This window comes from Megalobrama amblycephala, linkage group LG12 (assembly GCF_018812025.1).
Source record: "Megalobrama amblycephala isolate DHTTF-2021 linkage group LG12, ASM1881202v1, whole genome shotgun sequence".
Lineage (NCBI taxonomy): Eukaryota > Metazoa > Chordata > Actinopteri > Cypriniformes > Xenocyprididae > Megalobrama > Megalobrama amblycephala.
This window is the reverse complement of record NC_063055.1, coordinates 4,322,696-4,340,800: the sequence shown is the minus strand read 5'-3', so window position 1 is coordinate 4,340,800 and position 18,105 is coordinate 4,322,696. Positions and strand designations below refer to the sequence as shown.

General features: G+C 34.3%; 2 protein-coding genes across 3 annotated transcripts in view; both read right to left on the bottom strand.

The window, feature by feature from the left end:
• LOC125279577 (leucine-rich repeat transmembrane neuronal protein 4) overlaps positions 1 to 18,105 on the bottom strand; it is a 132,936-nt gene that overhangs the window by 38,858 nt on the left and 75,973 nt on the right. The window lies entirely within an intron of this gene.
• Positions 92 to 2,258, bottom strand: LOC125279579. Its single transcript, XM_048209426.1, has 3 exons — positions 1,693 to 2,258; positions 1,205 to 1,374; positions 92 to 950 (listed from the first exon to the last, which is right to left on the bottom strand). Exons 1-3 carry the CDS (start codon positions 1,868 to 1,870, stop codon positions 375 to 377), a joined length of 924 nt encoding a protein of 307 aa, XP_048065383.1. The 5' UTR covers positions 1,871 to 2,258; the 3' UTR covers positions 92 to 374.

Below are 18,105 nucleotides of genomic sequence, written 5' to 3'. Positions count from 1 at the left end.
AAATATATATAATTTATAATATATATATATATAAAATGTGTGTATTTATATTATTTTCAAAGCATAAAAATAAAAAAACAAATCTGATTTGTACTTGTTTCAAAGATTTATTGCAGCAAACATTACATTGGTATGTTTAAAATACACTTTCAAATTTCAAAGCACATTTATAAATGCTAATACTGTGAAAAAAATTAGGAGAAGGTTTATAGAGAGGTATAAGCATTTAGAAGGTATTGTGTAAGAAAGAACTAATTATTTGTAATTATCACTAATTATATGTAATTATTTGATTGAATTGAAAAGTGAAGAAAAAAAAAAACACTTTCAAAATAGAAGACATATAATCGAAAAGACACATACAACAACTCTTCCTACTCCTCCAAATCACCAAGCATTGAAAATGTTAGATGTTGCCTTTGCTGTGCTACATTAGAGTGTTGGTGTGGGGGCTGTTGTGATGTGTAATACCCAGCAGGTGGCTGTGATGGAGATGGGTATGTTGGGTACCCAGCTGGATATTTTGAGGATGTGTGTGATGTGGTTGCATGTTGTGGTTGGGTGTATATTTCAGATTCTTGGGCATCATAAATCATGTTCATGATGTTTCTTTTCAGTCTTGTCTGGACCATGTTGTCTTTAATTTTTCTCAGTTCTTCAGCAATCTGTTGTCCAAACAAATTAAATGAATCATTGTTTGTGTTTTGAACAACATTAGCCATTTGTTTCAAGACAGACAGTTTTTGAAGTTCAATATCACTGCCTTTTAATTCTCTATTTTTGGTGATCTTTGATGTGTATGTGTCCTTTTTAAACAGAGGGGGGCTTGGTTGCAGTATGTTTTCTTGTTCAAAAGTAAGGTCATTGGTTTCTTCTGGCAGCGTATCTTGATCAAGGGTGGTGTCATCTGACTCTTCATCCTCCATGAACTCCTTAATTGATGGATCAAGCTACAAAAAAATGGATAGAACATTACTGAATTTCAAAGCCATATAGGACATAAGAAGGTATAAGTTAAGGTATTAGTTAAGGTATAAGCAAGTGGAGGTGTAGATGGATGGTATAGAATTCTAATACTATGGTAAATATGCACTGGCTAAAGTGTAGCGTCTCATATTTCAACATGAGAAAGGTTTTATAATGATACAATAATCACATATTTATCTGTAATAGGTTATATTAATTTATAAATAGAAATACTTACACTTGTCTCACTCAGGCGTGGAGTTATATGGGTTTTAAGAAAATTCAGAGACTTAAGGATCCAGGTTTGCTTGGCTGTTAATGCTGTTGCACCACTTCCACTAGGCCTTGGTTTTAGCAGCCTGCTGTATTGGGTCCTTAAGGAGCAAGTCCTTAATTTCACCTCAGTGACTGAAAATACATTAAATTGATTTTACACATAGCCTCAGTCTGTGCATTATAAAAAAATGATGCACCGTTTGCTGAGCATGTTTAAGGGCACTTTCACTTTCGCGATCAAAGGGGCAGGGCTCTTTATATTCTCTCTGTATATATTGTATCATTAACTGTTAATTTTGTATCCGTATCTTTCCAGATAAATAATATATATACAAAACATGATAAAAGAAAAAAAAGTCAAGTCATTATCTTTATCACTTGTTGCCCCCCTATTGGCTGGTGCCCCAGGACACTCGCCCAATCCCGTCTATGGATAATCCGGCCCTGTACCTGATACGTTCAAAGTTTTCGCAATGGCAGCCCAGCTTCTTTCCTTATCACTTCTATTGTGGTATTCCTTCGAAGATACGTTATACAGACATTCATACTCTTGCCAAAGTTCAACCAGTTTCTCTTCCATACTGCTTGTCCAGTGTGTTTTAATGTTGCAAACTTTTTTTGACGCCATTTCGCCGCTTGTTTACAATCGCCTGACGCAGTCTCCAAGGAAACGGAGACGTCAGCGGTCGCAAATATTATGCTGCCTTCACGCGCTCTCAGCGCTATTGTAAAGATGACTTCCCTTGAAAAAAAACTGAACGCGAATTTGCTCGTAATTCAGAAGTGGGAATTATCAAATTTGAGAAGAATCTTTGTGAGGAGGACTGGCAATGACTGTTTCTAAAATTCTAAGACTAGAATCGTTAGACGCAGCACACTGCACGATTTTAAGCACCAACTGTAAACACCGACTGAACGCAACTGGCTCTGACTCGGCGCGATTGGACATGATCAGTCGTAAGTATCAAATTACACTCATAATCGGCCTTACAATCGTTAGGTGTGTCCCCGGCTTAAGGGCAAAAAGGAATAATAATAATAACAATAATAATAATAATAATAATAATAATAATAATAATAATATAGTTATTAATACAATCATTTAAATTAAAAAAAATTAAACAGACCAACAAATAAATATATTGCTATTTAAACAATACTGTTTTATTGTAAAATAAATAACTGAAAATACATAAGTAGTTTTATTTTTGTTGCTGTTGTTATTATTTAAATGTAAAAAATTAAACAGACAAATAAAAATGTTTTAATATTGCAAAATACATCTGTATTGTAAAATAAACAACTGAAAATAATAATAATAATAATAATAATAATGATAATGATAATAAAAATATAGTTACTATCATAATTTTAATGTTAAAAATTAAACAGATCAATATATATGTATATATATATATATATATATATATATATATATATATATATATATAGTAAAATAAACAACAGAAAATAAAAAAGACGCATCCACTGGGTGGAGTCCCAAATATCAAATGGCCCTAGAATCATACCTGAAGTCTACTAGAAATACAGTAATCTAGAGGAGGCAATTAACATACACACGCACAAATATACTGTATCTTCCCTCCTTCCCAAACCCAAATCAATGGTTCTAATCTATCAGTGTGTGTGTGTATGTGTGGGTGGGTGGTTTGTCCAGTCATGTCATGTAGGAAATCATCCCAGCAGGCAAAGGAAACCCACGTGCCAGTTCGGGTGTCGCTCCGTCTTGGCTCCTGCATGTCGATATCACCCCTCCTTACATGGCACAGTTTCCATGGTGATGACAGCAGAGTGAAGACTGTATATCTAAATCTATGGCAATAACTCTCATAGAAATTAGTGCTGGGTGAAGGTGAAGGATTGAAGAGGAAGAGGAGGGGGTTCCTGAACCGCTGCCAGCTTCTCTTGCTTCCTGCTTGGCTGCATTAATGGAGTGCCTTGTGCACTCTGAGGAGGCTTATGGAAGCTTATATCCTAATGTATTTATGCTTCATGCAAACCGCAATATTTACGCAGGATTTTCACGCCAGGATCCCACTCCAAGCCTGCTTTACCCACTGTGCTCAACTATTTAAGAGCTGATCCTCTGCATTCCCGCCTCTAATGGAAGACACTTCCTGTTTGATAACAACAGCAGGGCCACCAAACAAAGTGATTCAAAACTCGGTAGGCCTTCAAGTGTTCAGCTGGAAACAGCATTTGCAACCCCATCTAATCTACCTTTATGTGATGCACATCAAGTGTATGACATTAAAGGGGACATCGGATGCCCCTTTTTATAAGATGTAAAATAAGTCTCTGATGTCCCCAGAATGTGTCTGTGAAGTATCAAAATACCCCACAGATCATTTTTATAGCATATTAAAATTGCCACTTTGTGGGGTTGAGCAAAATTGTGCCAGTTTTGTGTGTGTCCCTTTAAATGCACATGAGCTGCTGCACTGGATCCCCTTTCAAGAAGAGGGCGGAGCTTCAAGAGCTCATACCGGCAACAAAACAGGACAATCTCACGCACTGAAAATATAAGAAACTGTCAGTAGTGGTGAAAATAAAGAATATTATGTTCACTTTTAAGTCCAACAACAAAGCACTGCAGCTGCTTAAGCGGAGAAAAATGGAGGACAGTATATAACTGGCTGAGGGCGCAAACTATGCTAATATGGGACAGTCCGTCAGCGGCCGTGGGCGGGGCCTGAGCAGTATGACGTCACACTGCTCAGAAAGTCAAAACGGCTTGATAATTGAGACTGTTTAGGTTTTTTGGGGATTCAAAAATAGATTTTTATCATTGTAGGGTGGATGTGTCCACACACTGCTAAGACACATTTATATGCAAACACCATGTAAAAGTGAATTTTGCATCCGATGTCCCCTTAAAAAAAAAAAAAAAAAAAAATCAAGAATGATCTTGTAACATGAAGAGAATAAAGTTGTGTTGTGAGATACCATAAGATAAGATTATTGTAGTAATATTTTGAGAATAAAGTACAAATTATGAAAAAAATTGACAGCTTTATAAGATTAAGTAATAGTATTATTGGAATTAAACTGGGTTGTTGTTAAAGTTGTTAAACCTGGTTAAAGTGTTGATTCACCATTGAATCATTCACTATAAGACCAGAAACATGTACAAATAAAAACATTCAGGCTTCAGCCTTCACACAGGAGGAAATATGACACTCACTTGGGCAAATGTTCTCAAAAGGGCACAAAAAGGTTGCATGACAAAACCGGGGACAGACGATTGTTGACGCGCCATGTGAAATTTGCACCAAGCTGATGCAAATAAGAAGACAACTTATTTCCGTTCATGAAATGTCAATAAAAGGCCTTATCTGCACCCTGAAGGAGGCCAGCTGCAAGTCACCACAGCTGTTCATGCTTAATAATGAGTGGACGATATTGAGCTGTGACTCAAAAGGGTCTATTCTTCCACACAAACTAGTGTACAGTGAAATCCATACTGAAGAGCTTCTACATCGTGCAGCTGTTGGACGGAGAAAGCAGCGGACATGCCACCCAGACACCAGAACCCCCTTCATAATATTGATGTGGCCGAAAACAGGAGCAGACAGGAGATGAAGCAGCCAGATGTCCTTGTGTTATGATATTACCACAGAAGAATGGGCCGCTGGAGTGGATTGTGATACGAGAGTAGGATGGGCCGTGTGATATGGATGGATGGGCTGCTGTGGGATTGCTGTGTGTGAACCAAATGCCTGTGTGTGCACAACACTGACAGAATGACAGACGAATTGAGTGCCTTCTCAAAACACTCATACAGATAAATGGCCACATTACGTCACCGGTACATTAGATAATTATGACCTATGCGACGTGGCAAATGAGTCATGCTACCATTACGTCCACCTACAAACAAGCAACATACATGGAAACCAGCATCTGATGAGCTATCAAGAAAACAATAGGTTGCATTTTTTCCCCCTTGGCATCATTTAAAGGGATAGTTCACCCAAAAATGAAAATGATCCCATGATTTACTCACCCTCAAGCCATCCTAGGTGTATATGACTTTCTTCTTTCAGTCAAATACAATTGGAGTTATATTAAAAAAAATATTCTGGCTCTTCCAAGCTTTATAACCGAGATTTTGAAGCCCAAAAAAGCACATCCATCCATCCATCATAAAAGTAATCCATACGACTCCAGGGGGTTAATAAAGGCCTTCTGAAGTGAAGTGATGGGTTTATATTTATAACTTTACAGCATATTTTCAATTCAATATGGAGAAATTCCATAAACAAAAGTTGAGTAGTTTGCATCACTGTGTCAAATATTCAGTGTTTAGCTACTTATATCTTACCACGCATGCACTCTTTCACTGTAAAAACTAAGTGTCATGTTAGAATTCACACTCATCTTCTGTGAACAGTACGCCCCGCCTTCTTTGATCTTGATCTTCTCTGATTGGCCATCATTTTGACATTGTTAGACCGCTGAGGCAGACCGGACTAAAAATGTAACTTTTTAAACTGTCTGTCATCCTAACAACAAACAGAGTGGTGCATAATGGAGAGCAGCATTAAGAAATATCAAATATTGGGGGAGACTTGTCTTGACTTGTTTTTAATAGACTGTCTGCTGCCTTTAATATAAACCTCATGCAAAAAAAAAAAAAAAAAAAAAAAAATTGAGCCTTTTTTTTTTTTTTTTTTTTTTTTTAGATTTACAAATTTCAGTTGTATAGTAAAATTCCATCAAATTGAAATGAATAATCCTTAATTATTCATATTATGAAGTAAGAATTTAAAATGATTATAAAAAAAGTAGAGCTTAATAAAACTTTTTTTTTTTTTTTTTTAATAAAATGGATAATTCCGGCCCTTGATTCTGATTGGTTAAGCTCGAAAAATTCCCCAAAACATACAGCTGACCGCATTACATAAGTGTGTATGTTGTTGCGTCTATCTTAGCAACCTCTCTTAGTCATTATGTAAACATATGTTTGTTCTCTATTGATATTGGTCAGTGAAGCTTACTGCATTATGTAGAAGAGTATGAGATATCGAGTGACTGAGTGTATTACCTGCATTCAGATTTAACATTTTCCTTCAGGTCAGTCCTATGATCATAATAAAAAATCCGTTTGAATGTCCGCTGCGATCTTGTCCTTTTAACATTTAATGGATTCCCCGTGCCCTGCTGACACTGACAGCGCTAGTCAAAGCATTTCTCATTTGCGTCTTGTTCCGTTCACAACAAGTTTCAATATAAAAGTCTTTGCGACTGAGTGACTCGCTCATAGACAATCTTTGCCGCCATCTAGAGGCGTAATAAATGTAATTTCCGTTGTTGTTCACAGTCAGGGACTATTTTTTCCAGCGGAAGGAAGCCTTTTAATGATTTTAATCATGAATGTTGCATTGATACATAATTTTTTTTGCCTTTAATATTTGTATTAAATGTTATGTGGTAACCGTTTTATATTATATTATATTATATTATATTATATTATATTATATTATATTATATTATATTATATTATATTATATTATATTATATTATTTTATATTATATTTTTTAGTAGACTTCCGTTTTAATTTGTGAATACGAATCACATAAAATTAAATGGCCCATTTCCTTGTTCCATTAAGATTTATACAAAATGTTTTATTAAGCTCTAACTTTTTTTACTCATTTAAAATTCTTAATCCATAATATGAATAATATGTAAGAATTATTCAATTCAATCTGATGGAATTTTATTATGCAACTGTAAATCTAAAATAAAAAAAGGCTTTTTTTTTTAGATAAACATAATTCAAGAGGTTTGATTCACAGGCAAATATATGTAGTTCTAAGGATATTTAGATAATTTTATTGTAAATACAGTACAATGTTATTAAAAATATTATTCAGTTATTATTAAAACATACATCAATTATTTTTCAGAATGCTCAAACAAGTACTGATATGAGTGAAAAAAATATATCAGTGTGCGTGCAAAAAAAAATACGTCTTTATGCATAAGAAAGGGAGAAACATTTATTTCATGATAATGTGCAGTTTCTAAGAAAACACAGCTGGAGATAAGTTATTGGTTCTGTAACTTGTGGGTGGAATGGTTATTTTATAATAACTGCTATTATTATTTAATGTTCTTTCAACCCTCAATGCTTCATGCTGAGCTGATCAAACTACAGCATTATTGATTTGACTCGACACAAACAGCTCTTGAGAGGAGATGAACTTTAAAGAAACTGCCAATGTCTGCTAGAAAGTACTTTGTAACTGGTTTCTGTAACACTGTCTGCATAATTTCCTGAAGAAATTAGATTTTTCTTGTTCTTTTAAAATAAAAGTGTTTGAGGTGATATATGTAGAGATAGTAGAAATAGAATATCAGTTGAAACTAAATAATAAAAATTCAGTATATGTATGCTAATTTTAGAAGAATATTCAAGATGTGGTGAGACTGTAAATGCACTAAGCACTCGACCACGGTTCTGACATTTAGAGCAATCCGAGGACGCTGCCAAACAGTGCAAGAGTCTCTCAAAACGTTACACCATCTGCCAATACCTGGTATTATGACCTATGCGTATTTCGTACTATGTGTTTCAGTGTCAGACATGGCCTGTGTATGAGGCAGCAGTGTGTACAGGTGTGTTTTATCCGTGAGCATCCTTCAGGCTGTGCTTAGATCGCTGCAGTGCAACGCCGGCAGGTAAAAACACCAGCTGACGGCGGTGAGGATGACCAGATGTGTGTCATATGTGAAGGTGCAGCTCATATCTTGAGACCAGTGCACACGCTACATATGATTAATACAAAACATACGGTCAAAGGGTTCATTTGATGTTCAACAGTGATGCATTGCATATTTGTGATGAAATACTATTTGTTTGCAAAAGAAAAAGACATTATTTTCTTCATTGCTGGAAAACGTGTCGAGTCAAATCAATAATGCAATGTATTTTGATCAGCTCAGCATGAAGCGTTGAGGGTTGAAAGAACATTAAATAATAGCAGTTATTCTAAAATAACCATTCCACCCACAAGTTACAGAATCAATAATGTATCTCAGCTGTGTTTTCTTAGAAATTCCATATTATCATAAAATACAGATTTTTACAACATACATTTAGGCCATTTTGAAAAAAGGAATTGACTTATAAGTAAATTGAAAGCATAATTGTCATCATCTTCAGGATCTTTTTAATTATGGCACCTAAATAAATAAATAAAAAAATAAAAAATAAATAAAATAAAATAGGATTGGCCAGTGCCATCCAGTTAAACAAGCCGACTACGAGAGCTTAACTGACTTTTAAAATAATATGTCATCTCTGACATATAATTTCGCCAACAGTGCAACTTTTGGTTAATTAACCTTTCCCTTTAATTAATTGATAATATTCATATCAGTGACACACATGCAAATCATTAACGCTGATAAATGTCTCAAGTGACATGGGAAGGCTTAACCAAGACAAACACAATCCCGCAGCTTTGATCAATGTTCAGCTTATTCAATGCATCTTCCTTCCTCTAATCTCAGACACGGCCACAGTTCAGACTAATTTAGATGAAGTAGCGGGACGGATATTCTGTCAGGCTATTCACAATTAGACAATGAGAGGTGTGGTCATCATCGACGGTCACAGAAGATCTCAGACGGCACGCCCACCCTACAAAACAAACCACGATTGGTCGCTTTACTTGTCAATCACATTGACCCCATCCTTCACTAAACTTCGCTAAACACGGCCTTTCGTGAGCTCGTTTTTCTTTTGGCCACAGATGCCGTGCGCTTTTTTGAGAGGCTCTTGACGCAGAGGGAAGAGAGCCGAATCAGATTAATTAACCTCAGCAGTTTGATGCCTGAATCTGTCACTCCCACTGTGACAGGCACCTGGCTATCTTTCGACCCAGACTGACAGTCCCATCGTGCAGATATGATCCACCGAAAGGTCAACACAAGTGCAGCAAACATAAAATCTGCCAGCGTGGATGACACATACTTCTGGACAGACATATCTGTCTGTTTCTCTGTTCGAATACCTGACGGTCTGTCTCTCTGCTTCGTATCAACACAAATGCAGCAATGCGTCAGTCTGACTGAAATTAACTCACACCAATGCAGGGAAAAAATGGCTTTGGCAAGTACATGAAATGCTACTTTGATCAGCACTTTAGTTTTCAGTGTCTGTTACACATTACATGTAGTTACTATAGTAATTACTATAAATTGTGCATAATTAAGCCGGGCAAACATGGTATGATTTTTGATGCTCATATGGTCACGGCTCGCATTGTGTGAGAGGAATTACGAGCAGTGCAGAGTATGTTGCGAGAACCTCCCAACCTTCCAATTTATTATTTTTTTTAAATTGCAATACATGTTTTTTGAAGAACTGTATAATGACCGTCGCTGATGTGATGATTTGAATGACTCAAATTAAGCAGTAAAAACAGTCTACTATTACTATTACTACTACTTCAATGATGAAATATTACAATCAGAAGTTTATCCAGGATGATTAAAGATTTTCTTTCCTCCAGAACTCCACGGTCAACACATATGTGGAATATTCCTCAAATTAAGTCGCCAAAACATGCATATCTGGAGATAAATCATGCTTTTATGATGTGCAGATTCACTGAGAGATGGAGAATGACTTGTCTTTATATATAATATGAAAGGATAAACAGCTAAATAATTCAACTGTCATATGGACAGAAATATTTTTTTTATAATTTAATAAAACAAACAGACACACATACAGTTTATATATATATATATATATATATATATATATATATATATATATATATATATATATATATATATATATATATATATATATATATATATATATATATATATATAAGGGCTGTCAAATCGCATACAAAATAAAAGTTTGAGTTTGCCTAATATATGTGGGTGTAATGTGTGTAATTATTATGTATATATAAATACAAACATGTTCATGTATATATTTGAGAAATATTTACAATAATATTTATTTATTTATATTTTATATAATTTATATTATATATAAATAAAAATATTTTGTACATAAATAACATATTTCTCTTAAATATATATATATATATATATTAATTTGTGAGTATTTCTATATACATATTAATTACACACAGTACTCACACAAATATTACGCAAACTCAAACTTTTATTTTGTATGCGATTAATAGTGATTAATCATTTGACAGCCCTAATATATATATATATATGTATATCTCAATGTTGAAAACTTTTGTTGATTTTTTTTCAAGATTCTTTGTTGAAAAGAAAGTTTAAAAGAACAGCATTTATTTGAAAAATATGTGAAATTAATTAAATGAAATGAGTTTGTTTCACTCAAATAATGAAAGTTCATTGTTCTTAATAAAAAAAAAATTGATGTAGGAAGCTGAACTTAATATGATTAAGTTGAGTTGCAGCAGATTTCTAATTCCCAGCATGCTTTGCATCAGACTGTGTAAGGAAAATAAATGTTGAAATTAAGTGTTATTTTGTGTGTTTTTGCAGAAGATAAACATAGGGAAACATAAGTTAGTGTTTAATATTGTGTTATACAGGGGGTTCTGTTATGTTAGTTTGTAGGGTTATCGTTGTGGTGAAGAGTAGAGCCATGTTGAGGATGTGCTGCAAAACTTTTAAGACCACATACACTGTATGTTGTTTCATAGTTATAATAGCATGTGTTATTTGCTGTCTAACATTTAACCAAGATCTGAATGTGATGTTTATGTAAATGAACTGTATGTAATTAACATTATGATGAGTGGGGCGAGGCTGAGGACTGTGGGAGTGAAGGGATGCTGGTGACGTGATTGTTAATGAGAGACACCTGCGCACCACACTGGCCTTGCTCCTCTTCCACGGCTCTCGGCCCCGCCCCTCTTGTCACAAAAAGATCTACTAACTTAAAAAAAAAGGAGTTAGCTTACTTAAATGTTTTGAGGTAATAAGTACAGTTGTCATGGTCAATAAGAAGCGTTAGTGGCCAGTAAATGTTCGCACATCATTGGCAAGTGAGTCAAAACATTAATTTTTAATCAAAACAACTTTTATGTACAGTTAAAATATCATGTCTAAAATTGTGAATAGAACATCAACTAAAACATGGAGCTAAAAACAATCTTCTGATTAATTAATAACTCTGCATGTTTCTATGCTTCATTAATTATAAACCAATGTATTATTAGTTTTTGTCGAGCATGTACATAGTAGCTCAACCCATATTCATACATTTTTAAATATTCTGTGTTACAGCCAAGCACAAATGGCTTAGTTTGGGTTAGATCTTATTTTCTACCAAACACAAAGTCAAATAGTTCTCTTTATGCTTCTCTTTGGCTTATTTCTCATCAAAGACGATTTCACTTTCTGACACCCCGCAACAATGAAGTTTATATGGCTTCTCAATTTCTCATTTTCTGCCCTGTCCTTGGAGAATTATTCCAACTACTCAAACCAATTTATAGGAGCTCAACGTGCATTCATTCCCAAACTAGTTTCACTAAGATGAAATGAACACAAATGATCTCCTTTGACCTTATTTTCCCCAAAAAGTCCTCTTAGGAATATTAATTGAAACCCTATAATAATAGACCAAAAAAAAAAAAAACAACACTGCTGATGTAGGTCATTAGAAAACGTCTTGATAAATTCAAATTATGCGAAGATTAATGTTTTTTTCATCCTGCTTTCTCAGCGAGGGTTTCATGTGGCGATAGAGCATTAATTGCAGTAGAAGCAGAAAAATGATACACTATTATTTTCATAATCACTGAGTTTTTCCTGCTAAAAAGAGCGGCTGATAAACGTAAAACAAAGCTGTATTAACAATAGAGTCCAAATAAGCTCTGACAAAAGAAATTATTCCAAAGATGGAAGGCCAAAGATTAATTGAAATATGTGTATGTGCGAAGAAAGTCAATTAGATGTCGAAAAAAGTCTGGAGAATTAAGGCTCAGCGATATTGTACTTGTGCAAATGGGTTGGGTTGTAAATATGGCTTCCCACTCAATTAAACAGTATTTCATTATTCTAGCCAGTGACCTTAAAAACGCTAACTTCTCATCTTGTACATCAGTGCGTGATTACCGGCACTTCAAACGCGAGCCGAAACTCCATTATGGGTGCCAGACAACATTGAGCGCCTACATCACAGTCCGAGACATGAACAGAAGGGGAGTCGAGAGTGACAAGATGCCAGATCACTTTCAATTAATAATTTGCTTGGACAGCCGTGCGGTACACTCTCTGCGGAGTTCAAACCGCAGCTGACACTGCACAGATAGCGGAGGGGGACAAGGCCACATATCAACATATATCAAAGGAGAACAGCGGGAGATAATTGGCAGGGGACCGCGGTTAAATTGACAGCTTCCTTAAGACTCAGATTAGGCTTTGCCTCTGTCATAGCGGTGTACCGGAGAGACAAGAGACAACTGTTTTATCACACTTCACCGGGAGGATGATCTGAGGGGTGTTTTGTCAAAGACTAGCAATAACGTCGCAGCCTCTGGTTAAAATGCAGATAGAGGAAGGAGAGAAAAAGGCAGAGTCTGTTGTTGTCCTGGAGTGCCACTGCTGTGATATCAGCGGGATTCATGGACCTTATGGGGTCCGAGTTCCTGCGGTTCTGGGAAAGCGAGGGTTGACATTTTCAGCCTGGTTAATTTTTGAGAGTGCGCTGCGGGAGGCAGGGTCAATTTACACTTCTGTCGTGGCCTGGAAAGTGATGAACATTTCACTTCACAAAACAGACTACAATGGTTTTCAGCAAGCTGATCTCTTATTAGTAGAGTGTCACAACACTATCATTCATACTTTAAGTTAGTGATGTGAACTGCATAGCAACATGCTAAAAGCCACTCAGAACACATTAGCAACCACATAGCAATACACTGCCAACCGACCACAGGACTTTAGCATTGTTATTTAGTTTAAAAAAAACAACAACAACAAAAAAAAAAAACATACTGCATTGGTTTGCATGGTGCAATCTTTTGTCATGTAAATGATTTAGGATAAACTTGTACTTGTAAATAAACTTGTAAATAAAGCTGCACTCACACTTTTTAAAACCATTTGTAAGATCCAACGCAGTGCAATGAAATGAAATGAAATAAAATGTCAGGGTTATTATATAGTAAATCTAAAACAAAAACTAAAATTATGTAATGCAAAGCAATGCAATAAAAAAATAAAATAAAATAATAAAATAAAATAAAATAAAATAAAATAAAATAAAATAAAATAAAATAAAATAAAATAAAATAAAATAAAATAAAATAAAATAAAATAAAATAAATTAAAATAAAACAAAACACACAGTCCTATCCAGGTCAGGGTTATTATACCATATGGTAAATCTGAAACAAAAACTAAAATTATGCAATGCAATATAAAATAATAAAATAAAATAAAATAAAATAAAATAAAATAAAATAAAATAAAACACACAGTCCTATCCAGGTCAGGGTTATTATACCATATGGTAAATCTGAAACAAAAACTAAAATTATGCAAAATAAAATAAAATAAAATAAAATAAAATAAAATAAAATAAAATAAAATAAAATAAAATAAAATAAAATAAAATAAAATAAAATAAAATAAAATAAAATAAAATAAAATAAAATAAAATAAAATAAAATAAAATAAAATAAAATAAAATAAAATAAAATAAAATAAAAAAATAATAAAATAAAATAAAATAAAATAAAATAAAATAAAATAATAAAATAAAATAAAATAAAATAAAATAAAATAAATAAAATAAAACAAAACACACAGTCCTATCCATGTCAGGGTTATTATATAGTAAATCTAAAACAAAAACTAAAAGAATGCAATGAAAAAACAACAACAAAAACAAAAACAAAAAACAAAAAAACAACAACAAAATAAAAAACAGTCCTATCCATGTCAGGGTCTGAAACAAAAACTAAAAGAATGCATTCCAATAAAATAAAATGCAAACAAAACAAAACAAAACAAAACAAAACAAAACAAAACAAAACAAAACAAAACAAAACAAAACAAAACAAAACAAAACAAAACAAAACAAAACAAAACAAAACAAAACAAAACAAAACAAACAGTCCTTTCCATGTCAGGGTTATTATATGGTAAATCTGAAACAAAAACTAAAATAATGCAATTCAATGAAATGAAATAATGAAATGCAATAAAAAATAAAGCACAAACTGATGCTATAACTTACTTAAAATAATCAACACAAACAAATAATAATTTTAGTAGTCATTTAGCACTCATCTCATGGTGCTTTGTCTGATTTTACTGTTTGAAGCCTCAGGCAGTCTGAGGGCCCGGGGCACATGCACTCACATGCCAGTAATCCTGTCCTGTCCATTGAAAATGAAGGATACTATGAACCTTAGGACACCTGGAAGCTTGATATATCAGTTTGCTTATCTGTATAATTTCATGAGGCGATTGTCACTTTCTTATAATCTGGCTGAAAACCTTTTCACATGATGCCACTGTAGGTTATGCCGCTGGTTCCAAACTGTTTTTTCTCATAACCTTCATTAATAGAATAAAATCGAGCAAACTGCCAGCAACAATGAATAGAATCATGCATTCATATGAAAAATGCTTCTGCAATCAAAGTAAACGTAGTACCTGCCACATCATGTTTACTGGGAACCCTGAGCCTGCATTTCTTCAGTAAGGAGTCTCATGTCAGGTGTGATTTCATTTCAATACAAACATCATTGTACTCTTTCAATCTGTTGCGTGCATTTGATTTCGAACTCAACCGGTTGACTGAATGCCAGGATGAACTTTCTTTCTGACAGCAGCTCTACGGTATTTAGCCATGTTTTTTTAATTAAAGGCGGTTACACAGGACACGGTCTTGCATTTAAAAGCAGCTAAACGGACTGCAAACGAACAGAACTCAGTGGTCTCTAGACATGTTTTTAAAAGTTTAACTACTTTTAGCTCTTTAAAAAGACCTGCTCATGGCACGATACACTAAGCAGCAAAATGTGGCATGCAACCGAATAAGTTCATCTGATGCACATATACGGGTCACTGAAAATTTGAAAATATTAATTTTTCAAATAGTTAAAAGAGAGTTTGTTTCTTTGCTTCAAGACCATGTGGTCTTTTTCAGGTGTCTGAATGATGTCACATCCTGCCACATGATATTGACCGCCTGCCTTGATCCAAAATTGTCCCTTTATATTGGTTACTCCGAATGACATCAATGAAATTCATTTTTCCGGACATTCTTTCTCATAACAAAGCAATGACTTCTACACATAATTTTAATACCATTTTGCACTATGCTGATATTTGACGTTATAAAATCATGCCAGAACAAAAAATATATACATTTATTACATTTTAAGATATTTTAACCACAAATGAAATGGCTGTATTGGCCTTTGGACGGTTAAATCGAATGACCTTTTGACACTTCAAAATCTTTAAAATACCTTTATATGTAGCAAAATATAATATAAACATTTTGGATTCAATAAATCCAAAATGTTTTTTATTATGATTAAGGCCTTTGGACAAATGAATACAAGAACATGTCCTGTGTGAACCGCTGCTTATTTTTTAAATTTTATATAACATAGTTCAAAAGTTTTGAGTTGGTAATATTTTTTTAATGTTTTTGAAAGAAGTCTCTTATATGCAACAAGTCTGTATTTATTTGATGAAAAATGCAATAAAAAAGTGAAGTATTATTACAATTTAAAATAACCTCTAGTGATTCCAAGGTTGCCAAATCCTCAAAAAGAAACCGTATATACAGTTTTATTTCAAATAAGACTGCAAAAACCCAAAGTCTTGACTGCCGAGCTTATATTGCGCTTTGGAAATGTTTCGCATTAATGCTGCAGCAAGATTTGCTCTCCACCTCACATTTTCATATGCCATGCTGTTGTTTCCCTTTACCCCAGGCTAAAGCTGCATCCCTCTGCCGTACCTGATGTGAATTTCTTATTCCACCAAAAGCCTTATAAACATTGAATGTTTGCCACCACTATTGAAAAAAAAAAAAAAAAAAGATGTTTACTGAAATGGGCTGCATTGAGAAGCAAAGACCTATGGTGCTTTTCCCAGCACTGAGGCCGTAGCACACCGAGATGTGAAGCATCCATTTTACTGATGGGGGATTTTATAATACACGCTGACCTTCATATCATCGGAGGGCCGCATGGCTGGAGTAATGGATTAGAGTGGGATATGTCACTCTGCCCTTCAGTTTGGTTGTGTCACACTATTACTCATACTTTGCTTTCTTGCACTGATGCCCATCGCTAAAACATGCATTTGAATTGTGCATTTAATAATATGATTTACAATGCCAACAGCTCCTTATAAAAGACTGCTTTAGTGTTTTTGCAATGCATATCACTGGTTTATTAGTGCTGTTTGCATAATGCAATACTCCTGTTCTGTTATCATTGCTTTGTACCAATTTTAGTCAATTTTTGCTTAGTCTTATGTAACTTTATTACTTTGAGTTTGATGAACTTAAACCATTTAAGGCAATCGGTTTCCTCAAACCATTTAAGTAGCTATATAGTTGTTAAAACTTAGATTTGTTACCCGAATTCAAACTGAATGAATGAAATAAACTTAAAATCTTTAAGTTGAGTTTACTCTAATGATTGACTAAACCAACACTAAAATATAAGTGAATTTAACTTAATGTATACGAGTTTATAGTACTCATGCTTATTAGTTTTAAAACTTAAATAGTTTAAGGCAATCAGTTTCCTCAAATGGTTTGAGTTACCATAACTTATCAGGATTTACAGTTGGTGCAACCTAAACTACTCATCCTACTTTAGATATTCATCAGACTTGACTGCTTTAAAAGAATTTTTCGCACAAAAAATTAAAGTTTTGTCATCATTTATGTACTTCTAACACCATTTTCTTCTGTTAAACAAGTTTCTGAGCTCTCATGTAGATTATAAATGAAAAACAATGACTTCAATTGGGGTCTTTTCACATTGCTAAAACATGGAATTAAACTGAGCATTTAAAAACAAAATTTACAATGCCAACAGCTCCTTATTAAAGATTTCAGTAGCTTTGATGCTGTCTTAAAATATTAAGTAGCTACTTTTTGTCTCAAAAAGAAAGATTTTTAATGCAAAGCTGTCCCCTTCTTCATTTCCCCAACTCTTTGTACGGCCACATAAGGACATGGTAAAAAAAAAAAAAAAAACTGTTAAAATTTAAAACGGGCCCATTTTCTAGTTGTGAACAGCAGAATCGCTGTAAAACCCAATGATGCACATCGAGCTGCTGTACCGAGGCTACGTCTGCATAATTTGCAACTCTAATTAAAATTATTTCAAAATGTATTTCACAGTTGGGAGAATGGACAATGCTAGTTTCTGGAACATTACCTCTCAGGATACATTTTCCTCCTACGGACATACTCTTGGAGTTGCATTCGGAGACGTTCAAATAGAAAACATGCAGGGTTACATCACGAAATTCTCAAAATCCACCTACTCAAGAACACACACCCATCCACCTCCTCACTTCAGCAGGGATTCGCCCAGGGCCAAGCATCTACTAAGAGCCATAATCAGTTAAGTTAGTGCGCCGTTGCGATCGCTGCAGCACATCTGACTTGACAGCGCTCGCGACCGGTCATAAATCAAAACGTTCTTTTGCCCAAAGCTCAAGTGGCTCTGGTGAAGATTCTGCATGTGTACATCAACCTGCATTAGAGGTGAAGCGTTCAGAGTGCGATACCCCAGAGAACCTCTGCTGGAACTTCTCGCTACATTTCGGGAGCTAAAAGCTGCTGCTTCTCGAGGCCCTGAGTCTAGTGT

What these genes read in the sequence shown, in the direction of transcription:
- LOC125279579 (XM_048209426.1), bottom strand. Translation starts at nt 1,870, where the DNA reads ATGGCGTCAAAAAAAGTTTGCAACATTAAAACACACTGGACAAGCAGT. An exon ending in GAAAACTTTGAACGTATCAG is followed by an intron (nt 1,375 to 1,692) that starts GTACAGGGCCGG and finishes ATGTATTTTCAG; the next exon opens with TCACTGAGGTGAAATTAAGG. An exon ending in CACGCCTGAGTGAGACAAGT is followed by an intron (nt 951 to 1,204) that starts GTAAGTATTTCT and finishes ATTTTTTTGTAG; the next exon opens with CTTGATCCATCAATTAAGGA.